Below are 26,756 nucleotides of genomic sequence, written 5' to 3'. Positions count from 1 at the left end.
GGTATAAGTATTGAGCCGAAGTTATTTGGGCTACTTGATGAAAGGAACCATATTGAGCCGAAGTTATTTGGGCTACTTGATGAAAGGAACCAAGCCAAATAGTAATATAGTGGAGCGCAATAAACAGGCAATATGGGCTGACCAAAGGCCCAATCACCTCTGATCTGAACCCGTTTTCAGTACTTTGTGACGGGTCCACGTTGCAAGGTAGATCCGGGTCCATGGTATAAGTATTGAGCCGAAGTTATTTGGGCTACTTGATGAAAGGAACCAAGCCAAATAGTAATATAGTGGAGCGCAATAAACAGGCAATATGGGCTGACCAAAGGCCCAATCACCTCTGATCTGAACCCGTTTTCAGTACTTTGTGACGGGTCCACGTTGCAAGGTAGATCCGGGTCCATACTTTGTGACGGGTCCACGTTGCAAGGTAGATCCGGGTCCATGGTATAAGTATTGAGCTGAAGTTATTTGGGCTACTTGATGAAAGGAACCAAGCCAAATAGTAATGTAGTGGAGCGCAATAAACAGGCAATATGGGCTGACCAAAGGCTAGTGGAGCGCAATAAACAGGCAATATGGGCTGACCAAAGGCCCAATCACCTCTGATCTGAACCCGTTTTCAGTACTTTGTGACGGGTCCACGTTGCAAGGTAGATCCGGGTCCATACTTTGTGACGGGTCCACGTTGCAAGGTAGATCCGGGTCCATGGTATAAGTATTGAGCTGAAGTTATTTGGGCTACTTGATGAAAGGAACCAAGCCAAATAGTAATGTAGTGGAGCGCAATAAACAGGCAATATGGGCTGACCAAAGGCCCAATCACCTCTGATCTGAACCCGTTTTCAGTACTTTGTGACGGGTCCACGTTGCAAGGTAGATCCGGGTCCATGGTATAAGTATTGAGCTGAAGTTATTTGGGCTACTTGATGAAAGGAACCAAGCCCAAATAGTAATGTAGTTGAGCCCAATGAAGAGGCAATATGGGCTGACCAAAGGCCCAATACCATCTGATCTGAACCCGTTTTCAGTACTTCCCCAGCCCCTACTGTTAAAGAGACGATCGAACGAAGACGAGGGTGCCATTGTTAAAAGAGTAAAGGAAGAAGAAGAAGAAGAAGAAAACGAGGAAAATGAATACCGACATTACAGCTTCTGCGAAGCCGGAATATCCAGTGATAGATCGGAATCCACCCTTCACAAAGGTGGTGTCCAATTTCAGCGCCCTCGATTACTTCCGATTCACCACCATCACCGGCATCTCCGTCACCGTCGGATATCTCTCCGGTACTCTCATGATTCCTATTCAATTTGTGGAATTCTTTGAATTTCTGTAATATTAAGTTTAATTTTCCCTATGTTTTTGCGTTATTAGGTATAAAGCCGGGTATTAGGGGCCCGTCAATGGTGACAGGAGGATTGATTGGGCTAATGGGAGGCTTCATGTACGCTTACCAGAACTCTGCCGGAAGGCTCATGGGCTTTTTCCCCAACGAAGGAGAGGTAGCTAAGTACAAGAAATCGCTATCTATCTGAGCTATTTTCGTTTTTTAGCATTCCAATCCAGGAATTTGGGCGTCTGTTTCAATATGAGATTTGTGGACCAATGTGATAATTACGAATAATCGTATTGATGTTAATGTTTGATGATGAATTCAATGAAACATTCTCTGAATTCGGTCTTGCAAGCTGCTTGACCTTCATTGTTTTCCTTGAAATATCAAAATGTTTTGGTTTTTGCCAGCATGGTTAACCTTCATCTCTTTCTATTATCCAGGCTCATGCAATTTTTCTTATATTTCTGGACTTGTTGATTAGTATTGAGCACTGAAATTAGCAGTATCCTAACTCTAGTGTAACATGATGGCTGGTTCTTTTTTTTTTTTTTTTTTTTTCTTGAGACTCATTTTAGCAGTAGTGGTATATTTGTATGCTGGATTTCGTGAGCATGCCCATCTTGAATATTCTGTACATCATGTAACCATTCATTTAAGAGTTTAAGTGGGTGTAGATGTAGGTTAAAGGGTTGTCTAGGTAGGTCCTGAAGTCGGGTGATTCCAAGTTTCCAACTTTTACAGTTCCATAGTGATAACATCCCACATCGGCTCCACAAGAGATTGTGGAGTGGTACTTAAGTTGGCCAGTTGGGGCCAAACCTCTACTCATGAGCTAGCTTTTGTGGTGGAGTTAGGGTCTTGGCTTGAATGTCGTACCACATAGCCTGCAACTAGGTGGTGCTTCAACTGCCATCACACCAGAACATGAATCTGGACAGTTTTCTTGATGCAGCTAGCGTAGCTGGCTGGTTAGTCCCATTCTAGTGCTGAATTTGATATTCTACATACTGGTGAATTCCAACACCTAGATTGCGATTCTGCTTCTTAGTTCTTACCCTTCTTGATCATGTAAAGATAATGGTTTCTGGAAATTGTGTTTTTTGGATGGACACAAGGGCACCAGGGCTGAATCTGTGGCTGGGCTGGGGCTTAGGATGATCATGTGAACCCTTGAATAGAACCTCTGTTAATTGTCCATAAGGAGTGCATTTAAATAGCTTTCTGACTTTCACAGTTAGTATACTTACACTTGTAATAGCTTTTAGTGACAATTCACTTACTCTATCAAGTTTCTGACCATAGTTTTGCAAGATTTACCCATCATCTGATGATCTTTTCTGTCAAAGTGAGCTCTCTGGTTCAGGTCATGACACTACATTGCACCAGTAGTAACTGATGATCAATGCACATTAACTTCCTGTAACAATAACTAGGTTTATATGTGCATCAGTATGTTAGGATGGAAACAGGTAGGGTATCTGCAAAACTTGCTCCAACAACAGGTGATTTGAGTTGAAAGACTTGTTTATCGAACAATTGATATTGAGAGTTGAGCTTTTTTTTTTTTTTTTGCATACAACATTGAATATCATCACTACCATAAAACTAATCTAGGCTTACATGGAGAAATGTTTGATCCATGACATTTTAACATGTTACACACAAAAGTCAATCTTTGGAACTACAAAATGTTGGGTTGAACTATAACGGAGCGTTTGGTCGGAAGGAGAGGATTAGGGGAGGAGAAATTGTAATTTTATTGGAAAGGAACATGGCAGATAGAGTAGGAATTTGAATTCTATTGTTTGGTAGGTAGGATGAATAGAATTACGGGGAATTGAAAGGGAAGAAGTGATATAAAGACTAAAATACTCTTGGTAACAATAATAATATGTTAACAACTATATAGGGTGATCACACATTTATTACCATTTTAAATAGATAGTCACATGATCGAACATTAGTGGGGTAAATTTGGAAAAACAATATGTGTTTTTCTTTTCCATGGGTTGTGAAATTCTAATTTTTAGGAAAGGGTTAGGAATTTCAATTCCAAAATTTGGAAAAACAATAATGTGATTTTCTTTTCCATGAATTGTGAAATTCTAATTCTTAGGAAAGAGTTTGGAATTTCAATTCCAAAATTTAGAAAAACAATGTGTTTTTCTTTTCCGTGGGTTGTGAAATTCTAATTCTTAAGAAAGGGTTAGGAATTTTCAATTCTATCAAAGGAGAGAATTGTAATTTCACAAATTTACAATTTTCTCCAAATAAACGATGGTTTCTGACGGACTTGTTTCCACCAAAAATCAGGGTAGTCTAGAGAATTGCTTTGGTTTGCAACTTTGGTCTAAAAGCCTTCATCACTGTTCCACCAAAATGCAAAGATTTTTCCCATTCAACGAAAAAAATTTTCCGTTGATAGGATAATCTGGATTTTTCAAACGCATTCAAACACTGAAATTTAAAGATTCGAATTTTAAAACACATCCTAAGATAGAAAAGGAATTTCAATTCCTTTCAAACAAAGAGGCCATGAAGAGATCAAATAATTGAGCCAAGGAGTTGCAATGTTTATGAAGGAACCAAACATCAAATCAAGAATTCAGAACTCCACTTTTATGGAGCGGCAATCACATCAAGGAATCTCTTAAAGCTCTCCACTACGAGCCTGTCTGATACTCCAATCCAACAAGCAACTTTTGGATACTTGGCAAAAAGAAAAACTCGTATCACGTATAGTATATTAGCATTAGTCGTCAATTAATGTCGGAGATTTTTTTTTTCTTAATATTCTTTTAAGACTAATAATCCTACAAGAGTGCAATTCACTCGACTGCTGCAGTAAAATGGCAATGCTAATGGATAAGGATGTTTTGTAAAATCTCTTTGGATAAATAAGGAATATTAAGATTATATATCCTTTTAATTAATCAAGCAACTAAATTTGCGGGCTTTGATTGGCACAATTAATTGAAAAGTCAGTAGTTAATATGTTAATTAATTGAAATTAAAGTGTGGTAAAATTAATTATTAAATTAGTTGATAAGTTTAAGAAGACATAAAAGGATAAATTAGATTTTGATTAAATGTAACGACCTTTCACCCCTCTTGTCTTGGAGGGTGTCCCAAATGCCTATACATTAGCATACACAACAAAGCTAAATTCATACATTCATTTTTCTATCCTCGTAGGATTCAAATCCTACAACCGCAATTTATAGACTTATTTTGGTTTAGTTGACTAGTTCATATGTGTCTTGAAAAATATTTATTTTATTAATTAAAAATTTAGGGTTACGGCAAAAATAAACCCCTTTTAATGTATATCGTGACGATTAAAAGATTCTGTTAGTTGAAAATATATTCCACTTAGGGTATAAGACTGTTGGGATTTTATTGTTACTTGTTAGAGATGAAATATGAATAAATTGCCACTTCGGTAAGGATTACAATCCTGATCTTATACGGATAAGGTTTAAACACTGAACCTTAAAATTTACAAAACCTATAATAACTATAGTTGAAATCTCGACTTTGACCTATTCCCCTCTGGCGGCCATTCTTTAAATACAAACCCTCCGCCTCCAGGCTTTTATCGTACGTTGAGAAAAGCAAAAAAACATACCGTATGCTATACAGCTTTTCTGCTGCCCTTTTCGCTGTTCTCGTCAAGTAGAAGCCTCTCGTCCCAAGCTTTCATACTACATGGTAATTCATCCCTTTCCTTTTTTACTTTTATTCGAATTCAAGAAATCTCTTCGACAGAAGCCAAACTTTGGTGGAATTCTCACTTTCTTGTTTGATTTCGCACCCTTTTTTGCTGTTTTTTTGTTGATCCGATCAAGAATTCTGCTATTGTATTACTCCGTGCGTTATAATTTGTGGGATTGTTGGGTTTGCCTTCCGTTTAGATTCATAATTCCCAGGCATTCGGGGTTTTGTTAGTTTTGTTAGTTGTTAAAATTTGTTTTAGCTTATAAAAATTTGCAGTTGTTTTGTTCAATGGGTACTTCCAATTTGATTTCTTTTGCAGTTTTTGTTCAATGGGTACTTCCAATTTGATTTCTTTTTGACACAACAGTCAGAATCACGATTTTGTTTTGTTTGAAAGATTGAATCTTGATTGCAGGTGCCAAGCGTAACTGCCGACGAGTCGGATCGAGAGATGGAGGCTTTTGTGGAGCTTGATCCGACGGGGCGTTACGGCCGTTACAGTGAGCTTTTAGGGTGTGGAGCTGTGAAAAAGGTGTACAGAGCGTTTGATCAAGAAGAAGGGATTGAAGTGGCTTGGAACCAAGTGAAACTGCGCAATTTTGCAGATGATCAGCAGGGTTTGGACAGGCTTTACTCGGAGGTTAGGCTTCTGAAGACTCTGAAGCACAAGAGCATAATTGCATTGTATTCTGTGTGGACGGATCAAGAACGAAGCACGCTGAATTTCATCACGGAGGTCTGCACTTCAGGGAATTTGCGTGACTACAGAAAGAAACACAGGCATGTTTCTATCAAGGCGCTAAAGAAGTGGTCCAGGCAGATCCTTAAAGGTTTAGAGTATTTGCATACTCACGAGCCTTGTATCATCCACAGGGATCTCAACTGCAGCAACGTCTTCATTAATGGCAATGTTGGTCAGGTATATCCATATCCATCCTCTCTCCATAGTTATGTTATTATTTATGTTATTATCTTGGCTTGCTTCACTAAGCAACATTAGTAGTCCAGCCAAAGACCTTGTGGTCGAGCGGCATAATTGTGGCAGGTTTTAAGCTTCAGTAGATTGAGAAAGCAACAATGAAACATAGTTAGCAGAGCAGCCTATTGGCCTCGGTCAGCTATGGACAACCTAAGCTGGTTTACCAAATTGTAGTTTGTTGCTGGCTAGGATAAGGCAGGATTTACCCTGTACCCTGTGCATACTATGGGTAGTAGTTGTGGGTTTCTCTTGTCAAAGAAACTAATATTGTTAAGACCCCTCACCTTTCCATGTTTTTCTGTTTGGGGATATTAACATTACATCTCTCAACCCCTTCACCTAAATTGGCTGTTTTCTTAGTTATGTCATCTTTGGTTGGTGAAGAATTAGGATAAAAGTAGATTTATGTCTGCAGCTTTAATTTTTTTAGCATGCAGCATAGTAATTATGACTCTCTTGTTACAATTAGGTGTCTCAGTGGAATATGTCATGCTAACACGGTTAAAAATTTCCGCTTTGTTGCTTTTAGGTGAAGATTGGCGATCTGGGTTTCGCGACTATTGTTGGGAAGAACCACTCCGCTCATTCAGTGCTCGGGACCCCAGAGTTCATGGCACCCGAGTTATACGACGAGAACTATACCGAGTCAGTTGACATCTATTCATTTGGCATGTGTGTGCTCGAAATGGTGACTGTGGAGCTCCCATACAGCGAATGCGAGAACGTGGTGAAGATATACAAGAAGGTGACTTCGGGCATCAGGCCTAAGGCGATGGACAAAGTCAAAGACCCCGAGGTTAAGGCCTTCATCGAGAAATGCCTCGCCCATACCAGCACCCGACCCTCTGCTTCTGATCTTCTCCGCGACCCCTTCTTCTATGGGATCCCCGACAATGATGATGATGATGACGAAAACATTACTCGAAATACATATCAGAGCTGACAATTATATTCCTTGTTCTTTATGGTCAGCCAAGTCTGTACTTTAGTTTTTGTTTAGAATTTTTGTCCCACTGCTGGCTTTTGGCAGTTTGGGTGTTTTTTTTTTTTTTAGTGTTTTGGTTTGCAAAGCATAGAACTAAAAGTTTCAATCAAATGTGTATAAGAAAAGAAAGAAAAGTTTAAGTCAAAGAAAGTTGGTAAAAGTGATTATAGCTGTTCTGGTATCCCAAGAAACAAGCTTGGATTTGAAAATCTTATTGGCTCCTCTCTTTGTGTAATGGCCAACTGTTTGTAACCACATTTGACATTGCTTTCACGAACAGAATTTCATGTGCTGGAAGCAAACAATTGTTGTCTGTCCAACTGTTTTCTTTGATTGGTTGTTGTAATGGAAAAGCAATTAAACAAAAGACAAAAATATTGTTACCAAAAACGCGTGTGTCGTGAGCTCTCCCATTTGATTATTTCTCCATTATTGTATCTCCTTATAGTATTACTTTATACAAATTATATATCCCTCACCGTCCAAGAAGTAAATTGTGAATTTGTGATTTCAACTGATCTATAAGTCCCTTAATCCCTCATTTTTTCCGGGTTTTATTGTTTTAACAAAGCAAGCCTCCCAACTTGTTTTGGGGGGTCGATTATCGATTGAGACTCTATATTCACCTCAGCTCAAAAGGCCTCATCGAGTATTAATCAATTGAGTTGGAGTCAATACCTCAAAAGATCCATATTGGCTCACATTAAGAAGGTTCAGAATGTCAATTGACAACTTTCGCAGGGAGTCAAAGAATTGAACTGAAAAATCTTGTAGTTATCAATTAACTGTCCGATCAATTTGGACTAAGTTGTCCCAACAAATTTTAAATCTTGAATCATGTGTTAGTTGAGTTAAAATGTATGGGTAAGTTTGACTGTAGACCATGGTCCATAACGATATGTTTTCTTTTAATTTAAAAAAAAAAAAGAAAAAAAAAAGAGGCACCCGTTTTGTTTTTATGTCGACTACAGTTTCATTTGACTTTATATACACTCAAATATGTGAAATTTTATTCAGTATTTGTTCATAACTACTTTCTCAACCTATGAAGTACAAAGAGTCAATGAAGACTCGAACACACAACCTCCCACATGAGCAAGTAATTTGGTGTCACAGGACCACAAGGTCCTTGGCTTATTCAATTTTATTTTAAATACAATATAGTTGCATTATAGCACAACTAAAGTATCATTCTAATTTAACTACAATTGCATTTGACAATATACATTCAATACGTGATATATGTTATTGAGTTTCATTTTAGATACAGTATAATTTCATTTTATTATGAGCACATCATAAATACGAAAAAATTAAATATAGCGGTCTTTGCAAATTTCTTTACGGAAAGAAATAATGTTATTTTTAGACTATGGTCCACACATATTATGGTCCACCGTATAACAATTGAAATATATGAGGTCCAAGAAAAATAGCCTGCCCAATAAGCTATTTGGGCCACTGTCCTACCCATGTCTACACCAATGGATTTGTAACCCAAAAAATCCAGACGTTTCAGATATATTGTCTCCTTTTCTCCCTTTTCTTCACCCAGTCTTAAAAAAAATAGAGAATAATAAATAAATAAATAAAATAACACAACAACAAATGTCATGGCCAAATCATATCAAAACAATCAAACTTTTGGTTCGGCCTAATGCCATCCAAGGGCAAATTATTATATTGACCCGGGCCACGGCTAAAATACACAATTTACATACCGAATGCTCATAATTTATATACTGAATATTCACAACTTACAACTTACATACTGAATGTTCACTTGAATTGCGAACATTCAGCATATAAATTGTGAATATTCAGTATGTAAATTGTGACGAGTCCATCTTGCAAGGTGAATCCGAATCCATGGTATAACTATTGCATTCCAAGTATAGTTCAATATTTCAACGTGAATGACTAATCAATCTGTACAAGTATTTGTTTCGCTATGGCAGTCCAAAATGCAACACATTCAGGTTCTTTTAAGTGTTTAAATGATATAAATGATGTAGGTGTGGTCCATATGGGGCAGGGAATAATAGGCACTCAATTGCCATAGAAGATGAAGGAGAATAAAAAGGATAGCTCAATCTTCCCTTATGAGTTATGTCCCACTAACATTAGCTTAACTAGTGAAAAAACCTAAACAATATCATGTGACCCCCTCTCTATGGAACTCCTCATGTTGAATAATCTAAAAGGAAGTGACCTTTATACTTTCATGTCTCATTTCATGAATTTTTAGTTCCACTATATGAACTTAATTTAATCCATTCAAAATTTAACCATAACTTAGTTTTAACCAACATTTATAAGATAAATTTAAAATGTTGATCAACAATTCAATTCCAACATCAGTAGTTCAACACTGTGTCGGTGGATATCGAATGTACAACGACACATAGTATGACTAGTTGTATATTCATCGGATAAGTTTAAGATGCTGATTGATAATTCAGTACGATGTTAGTTGATATGGAATGTACAATCGCCCAATTTACGACTAGTTGCATTGAGTACTTTACCTATACTATCTTTACAACATCCGTTATAATTTAAGTAACGTACGTGGTACAGGTGAATTTTCAAAAAAAAAAAAAAAAAAGTAACGTACGTGGTAGTTCAACAATTCAATTCCAACATCGGTAGTTCAACATTGTGTCGGTGGATATCGAGTGTACAGCAACACATAGTATGACTAGTTGTACGTTAATCGGATAAGTTTAAGATGCTGATTGATAATTCAGTACCATGTTAGTTGATATCGAATGTACAATCATCCAATTTACGACTAGTTGCATTGAGTACTTTACCTATACTATCTTTACAGCATCCGTTATAATTTAAGTAACGTACGTGGTACAGGTGGATTTTCAAAAAAAAACGTAACGTACGCGGTACAGATCAGCACTGAGATATACTATCTTTACAACATCCGTTATAATTCAAGTAACGTACGCGGTAGTGCGGTACAGGTCAGCATCCTATAATTCAAAATTCTATTAATAAAAAATTGCTAAATTTGCTAAATTTGAAAAGTATACTATTACAGACTGTTTGATTCACGGGAAAATATTTAAAGAGAAATGAAATTGAAATTCGAGGAAAATGGATTCCATTGTTTAGTTGGTGGAAAAGAAATTACTAGGAATATGAATTCCATTATTTTGTTGGATTTAGAATGGTAAGAAATTATAAATACAAAGACCAATATGCCCTTAACAATAATAATGATAATAGAAACTTTTATGAGGGTATAATAGTCCATCCATATTGTATTTTCTTTCGAAGTCATGCAGAAAACAAAATACCACCATTTTTCTTAACTTTTAGAAACTTTACTTCTAATGAAAAATGTTTTCCATCTAATCAAACAACATGAAACATAATTTTTCTCCTACTTAATATAAAGTTAAAGATGATAAACAAAAATAAAAGACTGATTAGTGAATATGTCAGAGATTAAAAAAAACATCCTCATCCACTCATGATTCATCATCCATCTTAGGCTGCACTCGACACTCGAGAATCACCTAATTACAGCAAACACGCACTTTAGCCAAGACCACACCACCTCGCAAGACGCCAATCCTCTTTCTATGCTTTTCTGTCTTATATTTGTACAAACATTTTTTATTTTTGTCAGCAGTTAAAAATTCCATTACTTTTGATTGTATTAAAAAGGGCGTGGAATAACCAAGAATATGAAAGAGGAGAGGGGGAGATGAGCGCACTCTCTGTTTTCTTCATGTATATATATACACTCCAGCTTGTTTCTATTTAAATGCATTTTGTTTAGATCTTAGTTTCATCTCATTTCCCATCTGGGTCTCTTTCAAAATGGTGAAAATTCTTGTAAAGTTTTAATCTTTTTTGCTTTGCTTAGCTCATAAGCTTCTTTTCTTTCTTCTTCGTTTCTGTTTCAATCACTGTTCTTGGGCTCTGATCTACGTGAATTATGTAATTGTTATAGTCTTTGGATTGGGTTTTGATTGATGCAACAAGGACTCGATGTTCCTCGGTATCTGGAACTGAGGTCTGCAGATAAGGTGTGAATTTCGCTCTTCATCATTTCTGCATTTGGATCTACATTTTGCTCATTTCTGATGATGGGTCTCTCTTCGATTTCATGGATTTTTATCTTCACGCAATTATGAATGATTCATGTACCCAATTCGATTATCATTCACGCAAGCTTGCTAGACTGTTAAGATCTTAGTGTTGTTTAACGATGCTTGTAGAAATGACGGAATCGGATCTTGGGAAGCTGTTTATCGGTGGGATATCTTGGGACACGGATGAGAAGAGCCTTAAGGAATATTTTAGCTCCTATGGAGACGTGGTGGAGGCTGTGATCATGAGAGATCGCAATACCGGCCGGGCTCGCGGTTTCGGTTTTGTTGTCTTTGCTGATCTTGCTGTTGCTGAGAGAGTGGTCAAGGAGAAACACATGATTGATGGGAGAACTGTAAGTATTTTCTGCTACAAATTCCTGTCTTTATAACAAAGATTGTAATGGAAAACGGGTCATTTCTCTATGGTCTGCATTAGGTAAATCCTGTTTTTTAATCTTTGCTTAACCTGCAAAGTGATCCTATTTGACAAATGACCATAAGGAATTAAACCAGCATTTGCATATAGCTGGCAATTGATCACAAAGAAATAAACCAGTCTTTGTGTGCATGAAGTTTGCATGTCTGAAAAAAATTGATGCTTTGCCCCATGTGAAATGGATACTCAACTAGTCAACTCTACTTGTGTACATTCTTGATTGGCTTACATTGTCCAGGTTGAAGCAAAGAAGGCTGTACCCAAGGATGACCAGAATATAATGAACAGGAACAATGGCAACATTCAAGGATCTCCGGGCCCTGGGCGAACAAAAAAGATTTTTGTAGGAGGATTAGCATCTACCATCACAGAGAGTGACTTTAAGAAATACTTTGATCAGTTTGGTACGATTACAGATGTTGTGGTGATGTATGACCACAACACACAGCGGCCAAGAGGGTTTGGATTTATAACTTATGATTCTGAGGATGCAGTGGATAGGTCATTGTATAAAACGTTTCATGAGCTCAGTGGTAAGATGGTTGAAGTGAAGCGTGCAGTTCCAAAAGAGCGTTCTCCAGGGCCTAGACAGAGCCCTATGATGGGATACAACTATGGTCTTAATAGGTCCGAGAATTTCCTCAACAGCTATGCACAGGGGTATAATCTGAGTTCGGTTGGAGGCTATGGATTCAGGATGGATAGGTTTAATCCTGTTGCTAGTGGTCGTACGGGATTTTCTCAATTTGTTAATCCTGCTTATGGAATGAGTATGAATTTGGATTCAGTATTGAACCCGAGTTTTGCAGGTGGCTCCAATTTTAGTAGTACCCTTGGTTATGGGCGGGTTCTAAGCCCGTACTTTGGTAGCAACTCAAGCAGATACACTACTCCCATTGGATATGGCAAGAGCAGCAACCGTGGGGACTCGTTTTTAAGCTCTCCAACAAGGAATGTCTGGGGAAACGGGGGTCTTAATACTTCTCCGAATGCTGTTAGCTCTAGTCCATTTTTGGCCTCGGGCAGTTTTGGAGTTTTTGGAAATAACGGTGCAAATTGGGGCTCTTCTGTTTCGGCTCCAGTTGGTCGGAACTCTTCCAATTATGCCGGTGTTGGGAATGTTGGGTTCAGAGTTGGAGAAACCAGTTATGTATTGGGATCTGAGGATTTCGGGAGAAATAATTCAGCAGGTGTAGCCACATCGTTTACTGTGTCCAGCGGTCCTTATGAGGGGCCTTATGGGGATTTATATAGCAGCGCTTCAATGTCGGGTGATCCCACTAGACAAGCTGCATCTCCTGACACAGATGACTCGGTTTCTTTTGCGTATGGGCTAGGAAATTCGGGAGATGCTAATGCCAAAGACTCTGAAGGTTATATCCGAGGTTATAATGTTGCAAATAGACAAGCAAATAGAGGTAAAATTCCTGTCTTTCAATTGCATAGTCGATCTTATCTATGTTTTATGTAGTCCTTTCTATATTACTTGACTTGCAGAAGTTATCCTCTTTCTCATTTGAATGTAAACTTTCCTCGACTTCATCCTATACATTGTGCTGCAAGTAAGTATACCTACAAGCTTTCAAATACTGAATTCTTTTCTAATGATCTTTATCAGGAATTGCAGCTTAGGCGAGCTCGTTAATTGGATATATGGAGAATTTAGGTGAGGAGGCTTCAGCAAAGCGGTGGGTTGTGAATGTTTTAAACGTATCTCAAATAATATAATCGAACTTTTCATATAGAGCTAACGGGGCCTCATTTGAATGTGTGAATAGGTAGGTGCTCAGAGAAAGCGATTTCAGAGGATGGATTTCTCAAAGGTTCAGATTTCGACTCTTTTAGATCTTAGTTAGGCTCCATTCTCGGCATCTGATTGAAGAAATGTAAAGTCGATTGCAAGAAGATAGGTTCATGAATTTCCTGTTTTAGTTTGTTTGTTGCCCATGTTTAAGCAGCCAGTCAAAGTAGAACTGGTACAAGGTTGAGAGATCTGTCATATTTAGTTTCATTCTTGTCTTGTCCTTTTTTATGGCAAACTTTTGTTGTTTTTTGCTGTATAAAAGCAGAACCTTATCCTGTTTGGTCTGCCATAAACTTGCATAGCCCAATTATTATCAAGAACTGAAAGGGAAATAAGCATAATGCATAGAGATGCAGAAAACACAAAGGTCTTACAAGAAATTATTTAGTTTTGGTAAACCTAAAACATGCAACATTAGCAATGGCATCAACTTCAACTTCATCCTAGTTGTTAAATTTCCCGGTTTGCTCTAAAAAACTCGGGGGTCGGGGCATTGTAAAAGCCTCAGAAGAACGCTCTGCTGCCATAGAACACTCGAGAGCCAGCGCTCTTGGGCGTTTCTGATTTCTGATCCGAGCTTGAATTCCCGGAACTGGTTGGGGCGCTGTCGATGTCTAACGGGAGCTTCATCTTCGCCAACGATTCAGTAAACTGCTGCATGCTTTTCATGTACATATCCACAATGTCCTGTTGCACCACATTGGTTTCTGGCACATTTATAGTCACAAGGGGCTTAGGGAATTCGTTTTCGGGCAGGTTACCTGAGGCAAGACTCTCAGAATCTGCAGCATCTGTGCTGTTCTCCTTGGGGAATTCCTTCTTTGATGCTGCAAGACTTTCAGAGTCCCCAGCATCTGTACTTTTCTCCTCGGGGAATTCCCGGGGAGCTGGAACGTGCTCTTCGTTTGGAGATTTTGAAGAATTCGCGGGATTTGAACCCAAAACAGATCCATTAGTTGATACACTGCTTGGAGGGGAATCACATTTTGCAGATTGGAGAGAATCTATAGGTTCAGTAAGAACACTATCCTTGGCCTGTGAACCAATCTGATTTTCTGCGTCCGAAGAGGTGAGGCTATCCGAGCTCTGAGAGTCTAAATTTTCACATTGAATGCCAAAATACTCTGAAACCATCAAGTGATTTTCATTCACTATCTTAGGATCTGGAAACTCGATTTTCTCAAACTCACTAGCTAAAGACTCCACTGCTTCAGAGTCCTGCACACCTTTATCATCGCTTGCTGTCACAGCGTTTGGCAGTGCAGGAATGACAATCACTTCGGGTGAAGCCCCGGTGTAGACCAGAGACAACTGGACAAACCCCGAGGGAGAATGGAACAGATCAGTCGACGAGAGAGTGAACTCCTTCTCCAACTTCCCATTCCCGAGCAGGACTTCAGACAGCGGTACTAAAGCAAAGCCAAGCAACTGGTCCTCCATGTAATTCCTCACCCGGCTCATCATCCAAATCTCGCATTTCAGAGAACACTCAACCGTTGCCACATTCAGCCTGAGAGTCTGATTGAAAACCGGGTTCTTCCCGCCCCCATTTATAATCTGAGTGGAGACCGCATTCTCGGGATCACTTGTCAGGCAAATCTTGGCATAAACATCCTGCTTGTGGTATATGCAGATGTTAAGGATGTCCCTAGCCTGGTGCACATGAACATCTAAAACACCAATGTAGTTGATTGCAGCTTCCTTGTTCTCCACGAACACTCCATTGTTCTTTCTCTCAGGCTCTGCCAAAACCGAAGAACCCTCGAAAAGTGATTGAGGAGAATCCATGATAATGATGCCCACAAGCTATTCTGTGAACACACAACAAAGTTCAATACTACTAAACAAACAACAGCTCCTCTGTATGATAAAGAAGCAGAAACTAAACATGATTCAAATGCTAATAATTGAACTAAACCCTTCAAGGATAAAACTCATATAATAACTAAAGCATGTACTCCATCTCAATTAAGCTCTGATACCAAATTGAAGCAGGGGATTCGTCTTAACTAAAAGACTAAGCTGATAGTTGGATTGCACATTTATGTTTATATATTATATGCTCAACAAGAATAACCCAGTTTAAACATCTTACTAGTAGCAAGAAACATGTCTAAACCCCCAACTTCTGCAAAACCAGCAACATTACCAAGCTCAATTACAGAACAAGAAACTAATAATTGCACAAAATCCAACCATGCATGAAGATAAACCCACAAAAGCAGTAAAACTTAGGAAACAGCAAAAGCTAATTAAGAAAGTAGTTAACACAGAACCAACAAAACAGAGACATCAGTAAGCACAATTCCCAGAATCCCAGCTCCCAAACTCAAACACATGGATTCAAACCTTAAAACCAAAACAAAACTTAAAAAAGAAACCAGATAAAGATACCCAAAACTTAACAACCTCAAGAAACAACAAAAAAATGGATAAAGCTTCCATCTTTCCACTTTGTTTTACCAAGAACAGACAAAGATAAACCTGTAACTATGATCTTTACTGAATTCCAACCAAAGCAAATCAAAGGATTTCTTGCCTTAAGCTCACAAATCAAGTGGATTTCTCAGGAACCTTTAGAAAAACCTTTTAGCTCCAGCAAAGGATCCGACACAGACCCGGTTTAAAGCTCGAGGAGTGGCGTAGTAGTGGGATTGGAGCAGTACGGAGAACTATTTATGAGCATGTTGGGAGAATAAAAATCTTGCACATAATTGATCTTCAATTATTATGGATAAATGAATAAAGTAATTATTTAATACTGTCTCAGTTCACTGTATGTAATCTACTGAAAATGAAGAAAAAATTATGTACTTTGTTAGATTACTGTTGACACGTACACCGACCATGACCCTGGCGTCTGGCAATGAGAGCAAAGAAGTCCACTTAAAGGGCCCCACCACTGCTTTTTTCACAAATGGGGCATAGACCAGCACGTGAAGGTGGGGGTGACCGCTGATTAGCGTTGTAGAACTTTGGAGGGTTTTATATATCGCACAATGTTGGAATAATAAACATTCTATCGTACCCAATAATATAATCTTGAGTATATTGTGTTTGATACAGTTATATTTTTATAATTTATTAAGCTTATAGCATTTGGTGTGACTCGATCCACGATAGATTTATTTTTGATATTTTGTAAGACCCACATTCAGCCCACCACCTATTATCACCTAAAAAAACTCGATTTATGTGGAATGGATTCAGATGAATATTTACGGGACGGATTGAAATTGTCATCCCTAAGATTGACACACTGATTGGCATTGATGCACTTTATTTTTGTTATTAGTTTTAGCATATTTTCTCCGTCTCGATATTGCTTCAACATTGACCAGGTTTCAAAAGTAATGTATTATGTATAATACCATCATCTCCCTCTTATTATTGTCTTTTCTCCTTTCCCGTTAGAAGTTTGTCCTTTTCCTCCCTCCAATTAACTCCTTGAGCTTCTGTGTGTTCAATACAATTGGAGTATAAAGTAGTATTAATTACTCCTTAATTCACGGATAAAAGTTTAGCTTTCATTGAATTTTAAATTGGGATTATGGTTGATCGCAATTCCTTATGAACAGTTCAGTTAGTCAGGGATGAAATTTGAGAATAACGATTCAAAATCTCGAGGTTAGGGATTCAATATTTTAGGAAAAAATAATAATTTTTTACCTTGAAAAGAGTGATTAAGCAGATGAAATATAATTTATATATTTGATGTTCACGAATTCGATTATTGTTAATATGCTTGCATTGCATACAATGGACAAATCATTTGATGTAATAAAAACTAAACGAAACAACATAAATATATTTTCGAGAAAACATGGATGTTGTACTATTTTAGTCCTAATTAATTGTTGACACCTTTTTTTTTCAGAATTATGGTGCATTATTCAAACGATAGGTCCCATTAAAATGCAAAATCTATAAAAAGCAATGAATGTTGTGTCCTTGATTGATACTTTTTCAGTTGCGAATTACTTTAATGGTCAACCATTCTTAACTATCTCTTTGAAATTTGTTACATATCACAATTTTAGATGTGACTTTTGAGGACATTGGTCTATCAGACCAAGATTTTTTAAAAGGAAAAAAGGAAAAAAAAAAAAGAAGAAAAAAGATAAGTATATTTTTAAGAAATGAATTTCTTGTCATGTCTGATTTTATTAAAAGAAGAAAATAAAATAAAAATATTTACTGTTTATAAATTAATCAAAGGATGTGATGTTAGCTGTAAATAAAAAATTAGAGTTTATGTAATATTATTTTTCTTACATACATTTAATCAAATTTAAAGACGGTAGAATTCAAACTCAAATTCATTACTTTGTATGTAAAAAATCGTATAATTTACTATAAACTTATCAATAAATTTCCCACTAAATCGATAGATGAATTGGTCAGGGCCTGGCCCGAGCCCGTTCCAAGCGTGGAGCTCAAGCTTCCATAGAGGCAGATCAAGACTAGCCCTCTACAACTCTACAAGACGGCTTTAGTCCAAACTTGAGTAGGACCTACAAAATTTTAAATTCACTCTTTTCATCTTGATCTAGAGATAGATCAAGACTACCCTTTACAAGGCATCATCGATCCAAGCTTGAGTCAGAAATTTCAAGTTCAGACTCTTTTCATTGCGGGCTAGTTCGATTTTGAACCAATCCGAGCCCATCTCTAATTTTGACAATAGTTATACCATGGAACCGGTCCACACCATAATTTGCTAGTTTTCATAGGCTGTTACTTGAGGATGGATCATTTGAAGGTTGTACTGGGCCGAAATCCGTTTAACTCATTGAATGGATCAAAGAAATGGGCCAACACATAAACATCTTCGAATGGGACAAAACGTGGCCCATTATTCACGGCCCATAGGAAGGATGCTCTGGCCGACTGGCCCCACCGCCCCGCTGCAAATTCCAATTCGAAATTTTTAAACAGGGGAATCTACAACGGTCATCTTTCTCGAATCTACAACGTTCCTCATTTCCCGATCCAACATTTGAACCCTCCTCTCAAATCACTCTGCTCTCACTCGCGCTCCTTCCATTATTTCTGTTCCTCTCAAATCTCTGTCTCTTCATTTCTTTCTTTCTCTTCATTTTTTTCTTTCTCTTCATTTTTCTGCCTTCTCTTTCCCTCGCAAAGAGTAGAAATGTCAGAGAATAGATTCCTGAGTAGCATTTCTAACTCGACTATACGAAGTCTCCTTCCCAAATCCGTTTCATCCAAGAGCAGAATGAGTTTAACTCGTTCCAAATCCAGATTCAACGGTGAAAACATAGCCCCTATGGATCCCAACGTCCAGATAAGCGACCCGCCGTTGTTTTCTTCTAATTCTATCCCCAAAAAGGCCCAGTCAAAACAGGCAAACCCCATAAAGGAACTCGCCAGATCAGAGGCCAAAGTGGAAGTATCCAAAGCTCCCGACTCACCAGTTAAGGTAATCATTTTCCAAATATTTGTTTGAATTTTTTAGATTTAGTGTTTTATTTAGGTTAGTTGTAGTGTTAGTACTTTAAGCTTTTTTTTTTCATGGGTAATTGTAGGTTGTGGTGAGGATCAGACCAGGAGATGGCCTCACAACTGGAGATCGGTTGGTTAGAGGAGTTTCTAAGGATTCAGTGTCTGTTGGTGATAAAAAGTTCACTTTTGATTCGATTTTCGATTCAAATTCAACTCAGGTATGGCGGTTGTTTCAAGAGTTTCAGTCTATCTCAGATTCACTACTGTCTCTATGAATTAATTACTGTTTTGAGCTCAAATCTGTTCTTGATTGGATGTTTATGTTATCTGCTTAGTTTAATTTGCTCAACTTGAGAACTTGTTCTGTGTAAATTAGGAGGATGTATTTCAATCAGTTGGGATCCCTTTGGTTAAGGATGCATTGGCAGGTTATAACACATCACTCTTGGCTTATGGACAGGTAGTGTATGATAAGCTATCACTGATTTTTATTCTCATCCTTTTATGTCCTTGATTCTTAGGTCTTTCTATATATTAGTAGTAGTACTTACATTTGGTTAATTGTTACTAGACTGGGAGTGGAAAGACATACACATTGTGGGGACCTCCCAGTGCAATGGTTGAGACCCCATCAACCAATGGTCTTCAGGGCATTGTTCCACGCATTTTCCAGATGTTGTTTGATAACATTCAGAGAGTAAGTCTGCCATTTTGGGCCTTTCTTTTGTTATGTTAAAATGCAAAGGAAGTATGGAATAGGGCATCATTCCTGACTGTTTTTTTTTTCCTGTTTGACTATTTAGGAGCATGAGAATTCTGAAGATAAACAAATAAGTTACCAATGTCGTTGTTCATTCCTTGAGGTAAATTACCTTGACACGTTGGACGTAGCTGTTGTTAAAATGGTGTTGAGATATGTACTAAGTAGCTTACTGACTGCTACAGGTATACAATGGCCAAATTGGGGATTTACTTGATCCTATGCAGAGGAATTTGAAGGTAAAAATTCTGCACCCTTTCATGCAAGCAAAAAGTTAATTTGAAAATTTTGTTCTGCTATTCTTCATTAGTGTGTGTATGGTAATGAGAATGAAGTTTTTGGTTGTAATGCTTCAGATAAAGGATGACACCAAAAATGGATTTTATGTTGAGAATCTGACAGAGGAATATGTGAGCACATATGAAGATGTCACACAGATTTTGATTAAGGTAAGAAACAGCAACACATTTGACATTGTTTGTAATTTATAGTTCTTTAATTTATATTTTTACACTTTCACAAGTGATTCTAGTGTTACTTGATCCCATGTGATACTGATTTGGTTGCAAACCACTGCGCAGGGTCTTTCAAGTAGAAAGGTTGGGTCAACAGGAGTAAACTCAAAAAGTTCAAGGTCTCATGTTGTGTTCACATGCATCATTGAGTCCTGGTGCAAGGTATTGTCATGATCTTTTAGGTTATAATACAGGTTCCATTGGCTTTCTTTAATACACTATTTGGATGGGTAGGAAGTGAGGTTAAGGAAATTGGAAGGAATACAAATAATGTATTAGGTGCCAAAATTATGATGTTATGTCAAGATTACTTATTCATCTATATGAATGTATTAGGAGAACTCATCAAAGTGCTTTGGTAGTTCAAAGACAAGCAGAATTACCCTGGTTGATCTTGCTGGATTTGAACGAAATGTACTTGAAGATGCGGGTAGACAAGGTATAAAGGAAGGAAAATTCGTGAAGAAGTCTACGTCACAGCTCGGGTATGTGTCTAATACATAGATAGCAGTTGTTTGATCACCTTGTGGCTACTGGCTGAGTTCTCAGGTTGCATTTATTGGCACAGCTTGTAATCGTTCTTCTTACTTCTTCTGTAGGCGTTTGGTTAATATCCTCTCTGAACAAAGCCAAAGGGAACTTGAAGTTGTTCCCTATAGCTGTTCCAGTTTAACACATTTATTGAGAGAATCACTTGGAGGGAATGCCAAACTCTCTGTCATATGCACAATCTCGCAGGCTGACAAGTATGGAGTATATACTTAGATTGTCAGAAGAAGTTTGTTTCTGCTTTACTACAATTAAACTGGACTTTTTAATGTAGGCATGCAAGTGACACAATAAGCACACTTAGATTTGGGAAGAAGGTGAAGCTCATGAAGAATGAACCAGTGATCAATGAAATCACTGAAGATGATGTTAATGGTCTGAGTGATCAGATTCGTCTGCTGAAGGTAATTTCATTTTTTTTTAGGAAAGACTAATTTTCTGTTTTTATGGTTAAATCTAATTTTTTCTTGGTCTCACAGGAAGAACTTATCAGAGCAAAGTCCAGTGTGAACAATGTGTCTGGAATCAACAGTGGCTATTTCAAAGGGCACAATATGCGTGACAGTTTGAATCAGTTGAGAGTGAGTCTGAACCGCTCGCTGATGTTGCCCCGTATTGATAATGATTCTGAAGAGGAAGTTCACATCAATGAAGATGACATAAAAGAACTCCAAGTTCAGATTGATAGCAGCATGCATTATTCACACGAGGAGAACTCAAAAGAAACAATCGAGACCAAAGACTGCAGCAAGTTCTGCTCAGCTGAAGGTTCTGTGGCAGATGTAATGAGTGAACATTACATCAGCTGTTCAGAAGAAGAAGGTGAAATTGAAGAAATTGGCTCTGAAGTATTTCAGTCAGAGCTCCTTCATCCAAGTAGAATCTCGATCGATACAAGCCACCAGTGCACTGTTCTCCAAGATCCTGTGTTGTCTGAATCTCCAAAATTTGGAAATACTCAGAGGAAAAGTTTAGTTATATCATCAAGTCCCTTGTTGAATGAGAGTGATAAGCAAGACAATTCCAGATGTTCTGCATTACCTCAAGCCCCCGAAAAGGTCCAGTCTTCCTTGAGGTCAAGCAGAATATTTCCCGGACCAACCGAGTCTTTGGCTGCTAGTCTTCATAGAGGTTTACAGATAATTGATCATCACCAGCAGAACTCTGCATCAATGAGATCTTCTGTCGCCTCGTTCTCATTCGACCATTTTGCCATGAAACCATGTGTGTCTTCTGTTGACAAGGCAAAAACTATTCAAACATCATCAGAAGGGCAACAAAGTTCTGAGACATGGATAGTACCCGTTGATGGAACTAATGGTCATAGAAAGGCAGATCAAGTTCCTAAAGTAAGTATAATAATTAATCAAGTTTTTTTTTTTCTTGTTTTGTGCATTTCAATTGATAGACTTTCTACTTTGCTTAGGAATATGAGAAAGATCTAACAGAAGCTCTGGAGAGAGAGAAGAAGCTTGAAAGTGTTTGCAAGGAACAAGAAGAAAAGATCCAGCAGCTCAGCCAACTGGTAAATGCATTTGAGCCTCAACTATTCATAATATGCCAATGGTGTGTGATTCTCAACATTTACTAATAACCACCCTGATAACAGCTAGCACAGTGCAAATGTGAGACACAGAATAATGTTCTGATTGAGTGCAACAGTGCTGCCATTGGTTGTGAGGACATGGATCATAAAAAATGGCGACAATCAATAAATTTCAAAGAAAAGGTTAGTACTGAATTACTTTCTTTTGGTGGCAACTGCACCCATCTCATTTTACTTATTGTCCTAACCATATTTTCGAATTTGCAGCTTCTGGAATGGAATGGTAACAGAGATTGTGAACAAGAGATTGTCAAAGAAATCCAGGGAGAGGTCGATCACGATGATAGGGGCAAATGCTTTGATATGGCAGAGAGGGATGCCCTTCTTACAGAAATTGAAAATCTAAAGAGCAAACTGCAGCCACATACTGATGACCCTATGAACAAATCAACCGAAAGAGCGAGGTCCTCTTTGTTGTTGCAATCAATCCAATTGGGAAAGAGTGGTGCATATGCAAAAGGTTTTAGTGAGGAAGAACTCGAGTCAGAAAGGCAGAGATGGACCGAGATGGAGAGTGAATGGATTTCTCTAACTGATGAATTGAGAATCGATCTTGAGTCCATCCGCCAACGAGCAGAGAAGGTGGAGATGGAGTTGAAACTTGAGAAGAAGTGTACCGAGGAGTTGGATGATGCACTTCAAAGATCTGTCCTCGGGCATGCTAGAATGGTTGAGCACTATGCTGAACTGCAAGAGAAGTACAACGACTTGGCTGAAAAGCATCGGTTGATCATGCAAGGAATTCAAGACGTTAAAAAGGCAGCTGCAAAGGCAGGAACAAAAGGTCATGGTGCTCGGTTTGCCAAGTCCCTTGCAGCCGAGCTATCCGCCCTGAGAGTGGAAAGGGAGAAGGAGAGAGACCTTCTGAGAAAGGAGAACAGAAGTCTCAAAGCTCAACTTAGAGACACTGCAGAAGCAGTCCATGCAGCCGGTGAACTTCTTGTTAGATTGAGAGAATCAGAGGAAACAGCTTCTGTTGCAGAGGCAAGAGATAGATTCATAGATTGCAGTAATTAATTTCATTCTTATGCCTATCTCACCAAAACCTTACTCTAATATATTTTATCAATGTCTAATTATAACAGGAGAACTTCACAGCAGCACGAGAAGAGAACGACAAGCTGAAGAAACAAATAGAGAAACTGAAGAGAAAACACAAGATGGAGATGATCACCATGAAGCAGTATCTTGCTGAGAGCAGATTGCCAGAAGCCGCTTTACGCCCACTGTATAGGGAGGACTCTGACATACCCCAGAATGACACCTCATCATCACACCCTGTTTATGATGATGATCAGGCATGGAGGGCAGAATTTGGTGCCATATATCAAGATCACCATTATTGAATCACCTCAAGTGTTTAGCCAACTACACAGTCCCTACTCGGGACTTGCAGAGATGCAGTCTACTGCAGCTTTGGTGTTTTTCATTCATACCTTTGATGTTTCTATTCACAAGACAGGAAATTGTGTCACTTCAGCTGTTGTTCCAACAGCTCTCTCATTCATTCTCATTTTTTCATGTTATTTGATTATGCAAAGGGTGTATTTGAACAGCAACCAATATTATTTGTATGAAGATATATAATATTCATCTATTCAATTTTTGTTGGCTTTTGAAAACAAAATATAGTCTGTATTTTCTTAGAAAGAAGCAACAAATGTTTTTTTAACCTTTGCCTGATCATATTTGCTATTCGAGTAAATACTACATGTATTCTCACTTTCTACTCAATTTTTTACTCCCTAGTGTCATCTTATGAGCCACTGTGTTTCTTCATTCACTTTTATTTACCCAATAAAATTTGAACACGTGACGGGAGTTATACTTCATGAGAGTACATATATCATTTTCCTTGCTATTCTTACCCATTCTCTACCCACAATATACCATATTCATAACAATAAGTCAAGCATGTGGGCATTATGAAGATATTATTTTGTTCCCTTATTTTTTCATAAACTTTAAGTGAAAAAATTAGGGCAACTAAAAAATGTAAATTTAACAAAATTATTGGTGTAGGTACAAAACGGCGTCGTTTGTTTCGAGGCATATCCTTATATTCCCCATGTGAAAATCTAATCCGAATTTAGAACGTCTGCAGTGTAGATTTCTGAGAAAAGCATTTGGACTAACCCAACCATAGGGTTTTAGCCCTTTGATTCACAGAAATGGCGATGACACCGGCGAATTCTCCCAATTCTGGCTCCGACTCCGATACCGACAACACTCCGACGCCGAGTTTGAGCTCTAAAACCGACCCGAATGCCAACGTCACTCCCGACTCGTTGAGTCCCACCAATCCCTCTAGCCCGCCCGTCGTCTGCCTGTACAGGTTCGCCGCAGACTCCTTCGGTGGGGCTTTTATGGGCTCCATTTTTGGATACGGTAACCATCTTTTGTTCCAACAAACCTTTTCTTTCAATGTCTTTTCCTTTCGTCATTTCGCGTAACTTTTTAGTCCATTTCCTCTGATTATGACATAAAGCTGTGATTTCCCCCTTTAATCGTACACTTTTTGCTCTGGCAGCTCATTTTGTGTGGTTTTGAGGAAATGATGATATATATGCTCTTTTGGATTTGCATATTGACTTGAATTCATGTATTTATAGTGCATACATATTAGGCATAACGGATTTCCAATTTGAGATTTGTGATTAGTATTGCCGAATTGCTGTTATTTGGTATTACATCTCTACAAGGGTGAGCATGTAACTCTTGACTGATTCTGTTGGATTAAGAAATTGTTGTTAACATTGCTGGAGAATTCGTATTTTTTGGTTATTTTCTCCAGTAATGCACTATGCTACAGTTCCTTTATACTGTTAAATATATATCTATATATATCTTGTTATGCTAGTGGCGTTTTACATTTACTTCAATAGACCTCTAAAATGCCAATGCGCAGGGAGTTTCCTGATTTATCATAGCTTTCTTGAAGTTGTGAGGTGGTGACACAATAGATATTTGTTGTAAATTTTGTATTCCATTTGGTGGTTCATTCAGCTAAAAGTTATTTGAGTGCAAAATGGGACGATCTTGGCTTGATTATTTGGGTGCAGTGCTTTGCTTTTATTGTGTAATAGATGAATCATACAGAGTAAGTCTGTGTGCTTCTGTACTTGTGTGATATGCTGAGATTACACTATATGCATGAATGCTTCAGCTTCAGGATTGCTAAGGAAGAAGGGACTTAAAGGATCTTTTGCAGAGGCAGGATCATCTGCAAAGGTATATGGACTGCTAGTAACTATTTGTTTAAGAAAATGTAATTAGCTGCTTGTGAATTAGTTGGCATTTAGCTGTAAATTGAGATCAATAAGATTTCTGGTTGCCTTTTTAGACATTTGCAGTATTATCGGGAGTTCACAGTGTGGTTGTTTGCTTTCTTAAGAGGCTGCGGGGAAAAGATGATGGTATGTCCCCATCAATTTGAAGAATCATTTTTCTCAATACTCAAATGACCTTTATCAATTTGTTTTCCTTTATTTTTTACAGTAATTAATGCTGGAGTAGCTGGATGTTGCACTGGTCTTGCTCTAAGTTTTCCAGGTACTTCGTTCTCCATTTTCACTCGCGAACTAGGATACAATGAGGAAAATTAGTGGAGGTCTCTATAAGCTACTTACTTTCATGCATTTTCAATATTTCTCTCTGGAAAATTCACAATTGGACATCTTGCATCATCTATTTCTCAAAGCACCCTCGCATCTTGTTTTGATTTGCCATTCTCTTAGCAACATCATGATTAGGTCAGTTATAATAGCACAATAGCACCAAATGTTTTGTCAGTGAATTCGACATGCATAAAGATTTGTACCCGGCATTACTCTTAAACCTTGAGACACTAATGACATAAGAATTAACCTTTGGCTTTTGATGTTTCTCAGGTGCACCTCAGGCTCTACTACAGAGCTGCCTCACTTTTGGTGCATTTTCCTTCATTATCGAAGGCCTTAACAAGCAGCAGCCTGCATTAGCACTGCCAGCTCCATTAGGTCTCCGAAGCAGTCAACACCCCGCCCTCCTTCCCCTATCATTCCCTCTACCAAACGAGCTTAAGGAGTCTTTCTCTTCCTTTTGCCAGTCCCTTAAAAGACACGGGAAGAACAATAATGCACGTCGCTAGTTTAGATTAATAGTTACTTCTTACATTGAACGTTTATTTGGAATCTCGAGATAAACTTGTAAGGTTTTGTGTATCTTAAACTTCTTTGCTGCTTTAGTGATTGATGATGGAATTTTCACATTTTATTCCAGTGGCATATGGTCTTGTTTATTTCAATTTCATTGATTCAGCAGAATCTGTAGTGGGATATGTGACCAGATCCCAATCATCCCATACAAGGAATCTGCAATGCATACCTTATTTGTAGAATTGTAGTCAAATAAGCTTAGTTTTGAGTAAACATTGTTTCACGAGAGGCCTTCTTTATATACCTTTTATAAATGTGTCAAATTCATTATCTTTTTACTGATAATCACAT

At 38.0% G+C, this 26,756-nt stretch overlaps 6 protein-coding genes across 16 annotated transcripts; 5 read left to right on the top strand and 1 right to left on the bottom strand.

Annotated features, from left to right (window-relative positions):
- The first annotated feature begins 1,068 nt into the window (after positions 1 to 1,068).
- Positions 1,069 to 1,753, top strand: LOC116020042 (NADH-ubiquinone oxidoreductase 20.9 kDa subunit). Its single transcript, XM_031260496.1, has 2 exons — positions 1,069 to 1,287; positions 1,376 to 1,753. Exons 1-2 carry the CDS (start codon positions 1,134 to 1,136, stop codon positions 1,534 to 1,536), a joined length of 315 nt encoding a protein of 104 aa, XP_031116356.1. The 5' UTR covers positions 1,069 to 1,133; the 3' UTR covers positions 1,537 to 1,753.
- Positions 1,754 to 4,917: 3,164 nt separating this feature from the next.
- On the top strand, positions 4,918 to 7,408 carry LOC116020041 (probable serine/threonine-protein kinase WNK11). Of its 3 annotated transcripts, none has more exons than XM_031260492.1 (3): positions 4,918 to 5,048; positions 5,470 to 5,973; positions 6,563 to 7,408. In XM_031260492.1, exons 1-3 carry the CDS (start codon positions 5,046 to 5,048, stop codon positions 6,974 to 6,976), a joined length of 921 nt encoding a protein of 306 aa, XP_031116352.1. In that variant the 5' UTR covers positions 4,918 to 5,045; the 3' UTR covers positions 6,977 to 7,408. The 3 variants fall into 3 exon arrangements, with proteins under 3 accessions (XP_031116352.1, XP_031116353.1, XP_031116354.1); XM_031260493.1 differs by having other exon boundaries at positions 4,924 to 5,048; positions 5,452 to 5,973; XM_031260494.1 differs by lacking the exon at positions 4,918 to 5,048 and adding an exon at positions 5,062 to 5,118.
- Positions 7,409 to 10,612: 3,204 nt separating this feature from the next.
- On the top strand, positions 10,613 to 13,665 carry LOC116019643 (heterogeneous nuclear ribonucleoprotein 1-like). 7 transcript variants are annotated; one of them, XM_031259925.1, is made up of 6 exons: positions 10,613 to 10,771; positions 10,995 to 11,070; positions 11,263 to 11,489; positions 11,811 to 12,990; positions 13,191 to 13,260; positions 13,351 to 13,665. In XM_031259925.1, exons 3-5 carry the CDS (start codon positions 11,265 to 11,267, stop codon positions 13,202 to 13,204), a joined length of 1,419 nt encoding a protein of 472 aa, XP_031115785.1. In that variant the 5' UTR covers positions 10,613 to 10,771; positions 10,995 to 11,070; positions 11,263 to 11,264; the 3' UTR covers positions 13,205 to 13,260; positions 13,351 to 13,665. The 7 variants fall into 7 exon arrangements, with proteins under 7 accessions (XP_031115785.1, XP_031115783.1, XP_031115786.1 ...); XM_031259926.1 differs by lacking the exon at positions 10,613 to 10,771 and adding an exon at positions 10,858 to 10,876; XM_031259923.1 differs by lacking the exon at positions 10,613 to 10,771 and having other exon boundaries at positions 10,794 to 11,070.
- Positions 13,666 to 13,702: 37 nt separating this feature from the next.
- LOC116019644 lies at positions 13,703 to 16,063 on the bottom strand. 3 transcript variants are annotated; one of them, XM_031259928.1, is made up of 2 exons: positions 15,861 to 16,063; positions 13,703 to 15,187 (listed from the first exon to the last, which is right to left on the bottom strand). In XM_031259928.1, the coding sequence occupies exon 2, from the start codon at positions 15,162 to 15,164 to the stop codon at positions 13,881 to 13,883; it is 1,284 nt and encodes a 427-aa protein (XP_031115788.1). In that variant the 5' UTR covers positions 15,165 to 15,187; positions 15,861 to 16,063; the 3' UTR covers positions 13,703 to 13,880. The 3 variants fall into 3 exon arrangements, with proteins under 3 accessions (XP_031115788.1, XP_031115787.1, XP_031115789.1); XM_031259927.1 differs by having other exon boundaries at positions 15,916 to 16,063; XM_031259929.1 differs by having other exon boundaries at positions 13,703 to 15,182; positions 15,916 to 16,063.
- Positions 16,064 to 18,387: 2,324 nt separating this feature from the next.
- LOC116018731 (kinesin-like protein KIN-12F) lies at positions 18,388 to 23,871 on the top strand. The gene is made up of 16 exons (XM_031258703.1): positions 18,388 to 18,816; positions 18,923 to 19,057; positions 19,216 to 19,299; positions 19,411 to 19,536; positions 19,643 to 19,702; positions 19,785 to 19,838; positions 19,956 to 20,048; positions 20,181 to 20,276; positions 20,451 to 20,599; positions 20,714 to 20,860; positions 20,938 to 21,067; positions 21,143 to 22,012; positions 22,090 to 22,188; positions 22,273 to 22,392; positions 22,477 to 23,253; positions 23,355 to 23,871. The coding sequence occupies exons 1-16, from the start codon at positions 18,529 to 18,531 to the stop codon at positions 23,613 to 23,615; spliced, it is 3,489 nt and encodes a 1,162-aa protein (XP_031114563.1). The 5' UTR covers positions 18,388 to 18,528; the 3' UTR covers positions 23,616 to 23,871.
- Positions 23,872 to 24,348: 477 nt separating this feature from the next.
- LOC116019105 (chloroplastic import inner membrane translocase subunit TIM22-2-like) lies at positions 24,349 to 26,548 on the top strand. The gene is made up of 5 exons (XM_031259200.1): positions 24,349 to 24,657; positions 25,436 to 25,500; positions 25,613 to 25,685; positions 25,768 to 25,821; positions 26,160 to 26,548. Exons 1-5 carry the CDS (start codon positions 24,441 to 24,443, stop codon positions 26,396 to 26,398), a joined length of 648 nt encoding a protein of 215 aa, XP_031115060.1. The 5' UTR covers positions 24,349 to 24,440; the 3' UTR covers positions 26,399 to 26,548.
- Positions 26,549 to 26,756: the final 208 nt, after the last annotated feature.

Source organism: Ipomoea triloba, chromosome 5, assembly GCF_003576645.1.
Source record: "Ipomoea triloba cultivar NCNSP0323 chromosome 5, ASM357664v1".
NCBI classification, from domain to species: Eukaryota; Viridiplantae; Streptophyta; class Magnoliopsida; order Solanales; family Convolvulaceae; genus Ipomoea; species Ipomoea triloba.
The sequence above is the reverse complement of the archived record's forward strand: the minus strand, read 5'-3'. Positions and strand labels throughout refer to the sequence as shown.

What these genes read in the sequence shown, in the direction of transcription:
- LOC116020042 (XM_031260496.1), top strand. Translation starts at nt 1,134, where the DNA reads ATGAATACCGACATTACAGCTTCTGCGAAGCCGGAATATCCAGTGATA. An exon ending in CACCGTCGGATATCTCTCCG is followed by an intron (nt 1,288 to 1,375) that starts GTACTCTCATGA and finishes TTGCGTTATTAG; the next exon opens with GTATAAAGCCGGGTATTAGG.
- LOC116020041 (XM_031260492.1), top strand. An exon ending in TTAATGGCAATGTTGGTCAG is followed by an intron (nt 5,974 to 6,562) that starts GTATATCCATAT and finishes TGTTGCTTTTAG; the next exon opens with GTGAAGATTGGCGATCTGGG.
- LOC116019643 (XM_031259920.1), top strand. Translation starts at nt 11,253, where the DNA reads ATGCTTGTAGAAATGACGGAATCGGATCTTGGGAAGCTGTTTATCGGT. An exon ending in ACATGATTGATGGGAGAACT is followed by an intron (nt 11,490 to 11,810) that starts GTAAGTATTTTC and finishes TACATTGTCCAG; the next exon opens with GTTGAAGCAAAGAAGGCTGT.
- LOC116019644 (XM_031259928.1), bottom strand. Translation starts at nt 15,164, where the DNA reads ATGGATTCTCCTCAATCACTTTTCGAGGGTTCTTCGGTTTTGGCAGAG.
- LOC116018731 (XM_031258703.1), top strand. Translation starts at nt 18,529, where the DNA reads ATGTCAGAGAATAGATTCCTGAGTAGCATTTCTAACTCGACTATACGA. An exon ending in CTCCCGACTCACCAGTTAAG is followed by an intron (nt 18,817 to 18,922) that starts GTAATCATTTTC and finishes GGGTAATTGTAG; the next exon opens with GTTGTGGTGAGGATCAGACC. An exon ending in TGTTTGATAACATTCAGAGA is followed by an intron (nt 19,537 to 19,642) that starts GTAAGTCTGCCA and finishes TTGACTATTTAG; the next exon opens with GAGCATGAGAATTCTGAAGA.
- LOC116019105 (XM_031259200.1), top strand. Translation starts at nt 24,441, where the DNA reads ATGGCGATGACACCGGCGAATTCTCCCAATTCTGGCTCCGACTCCGAT. An exon ending in AGGCAGGATCATCTGCAAAG is followed by an intron (nt 25,501 to 25,612) that starts GTATATGGACTG and finishes TTGCCTTTTTAG; the next exon opens with ACATTTGCAGTATTATCGGG. An exon ending in TCTTGCTCTAAGTTTTCCAG is followed by an intron (nt 25,822 to 26,159) that starts GTACTTCGTTCT and finishes GATGTTTCTCAG; the next exon opens with GTGCACCTCAGGCTCTACTA.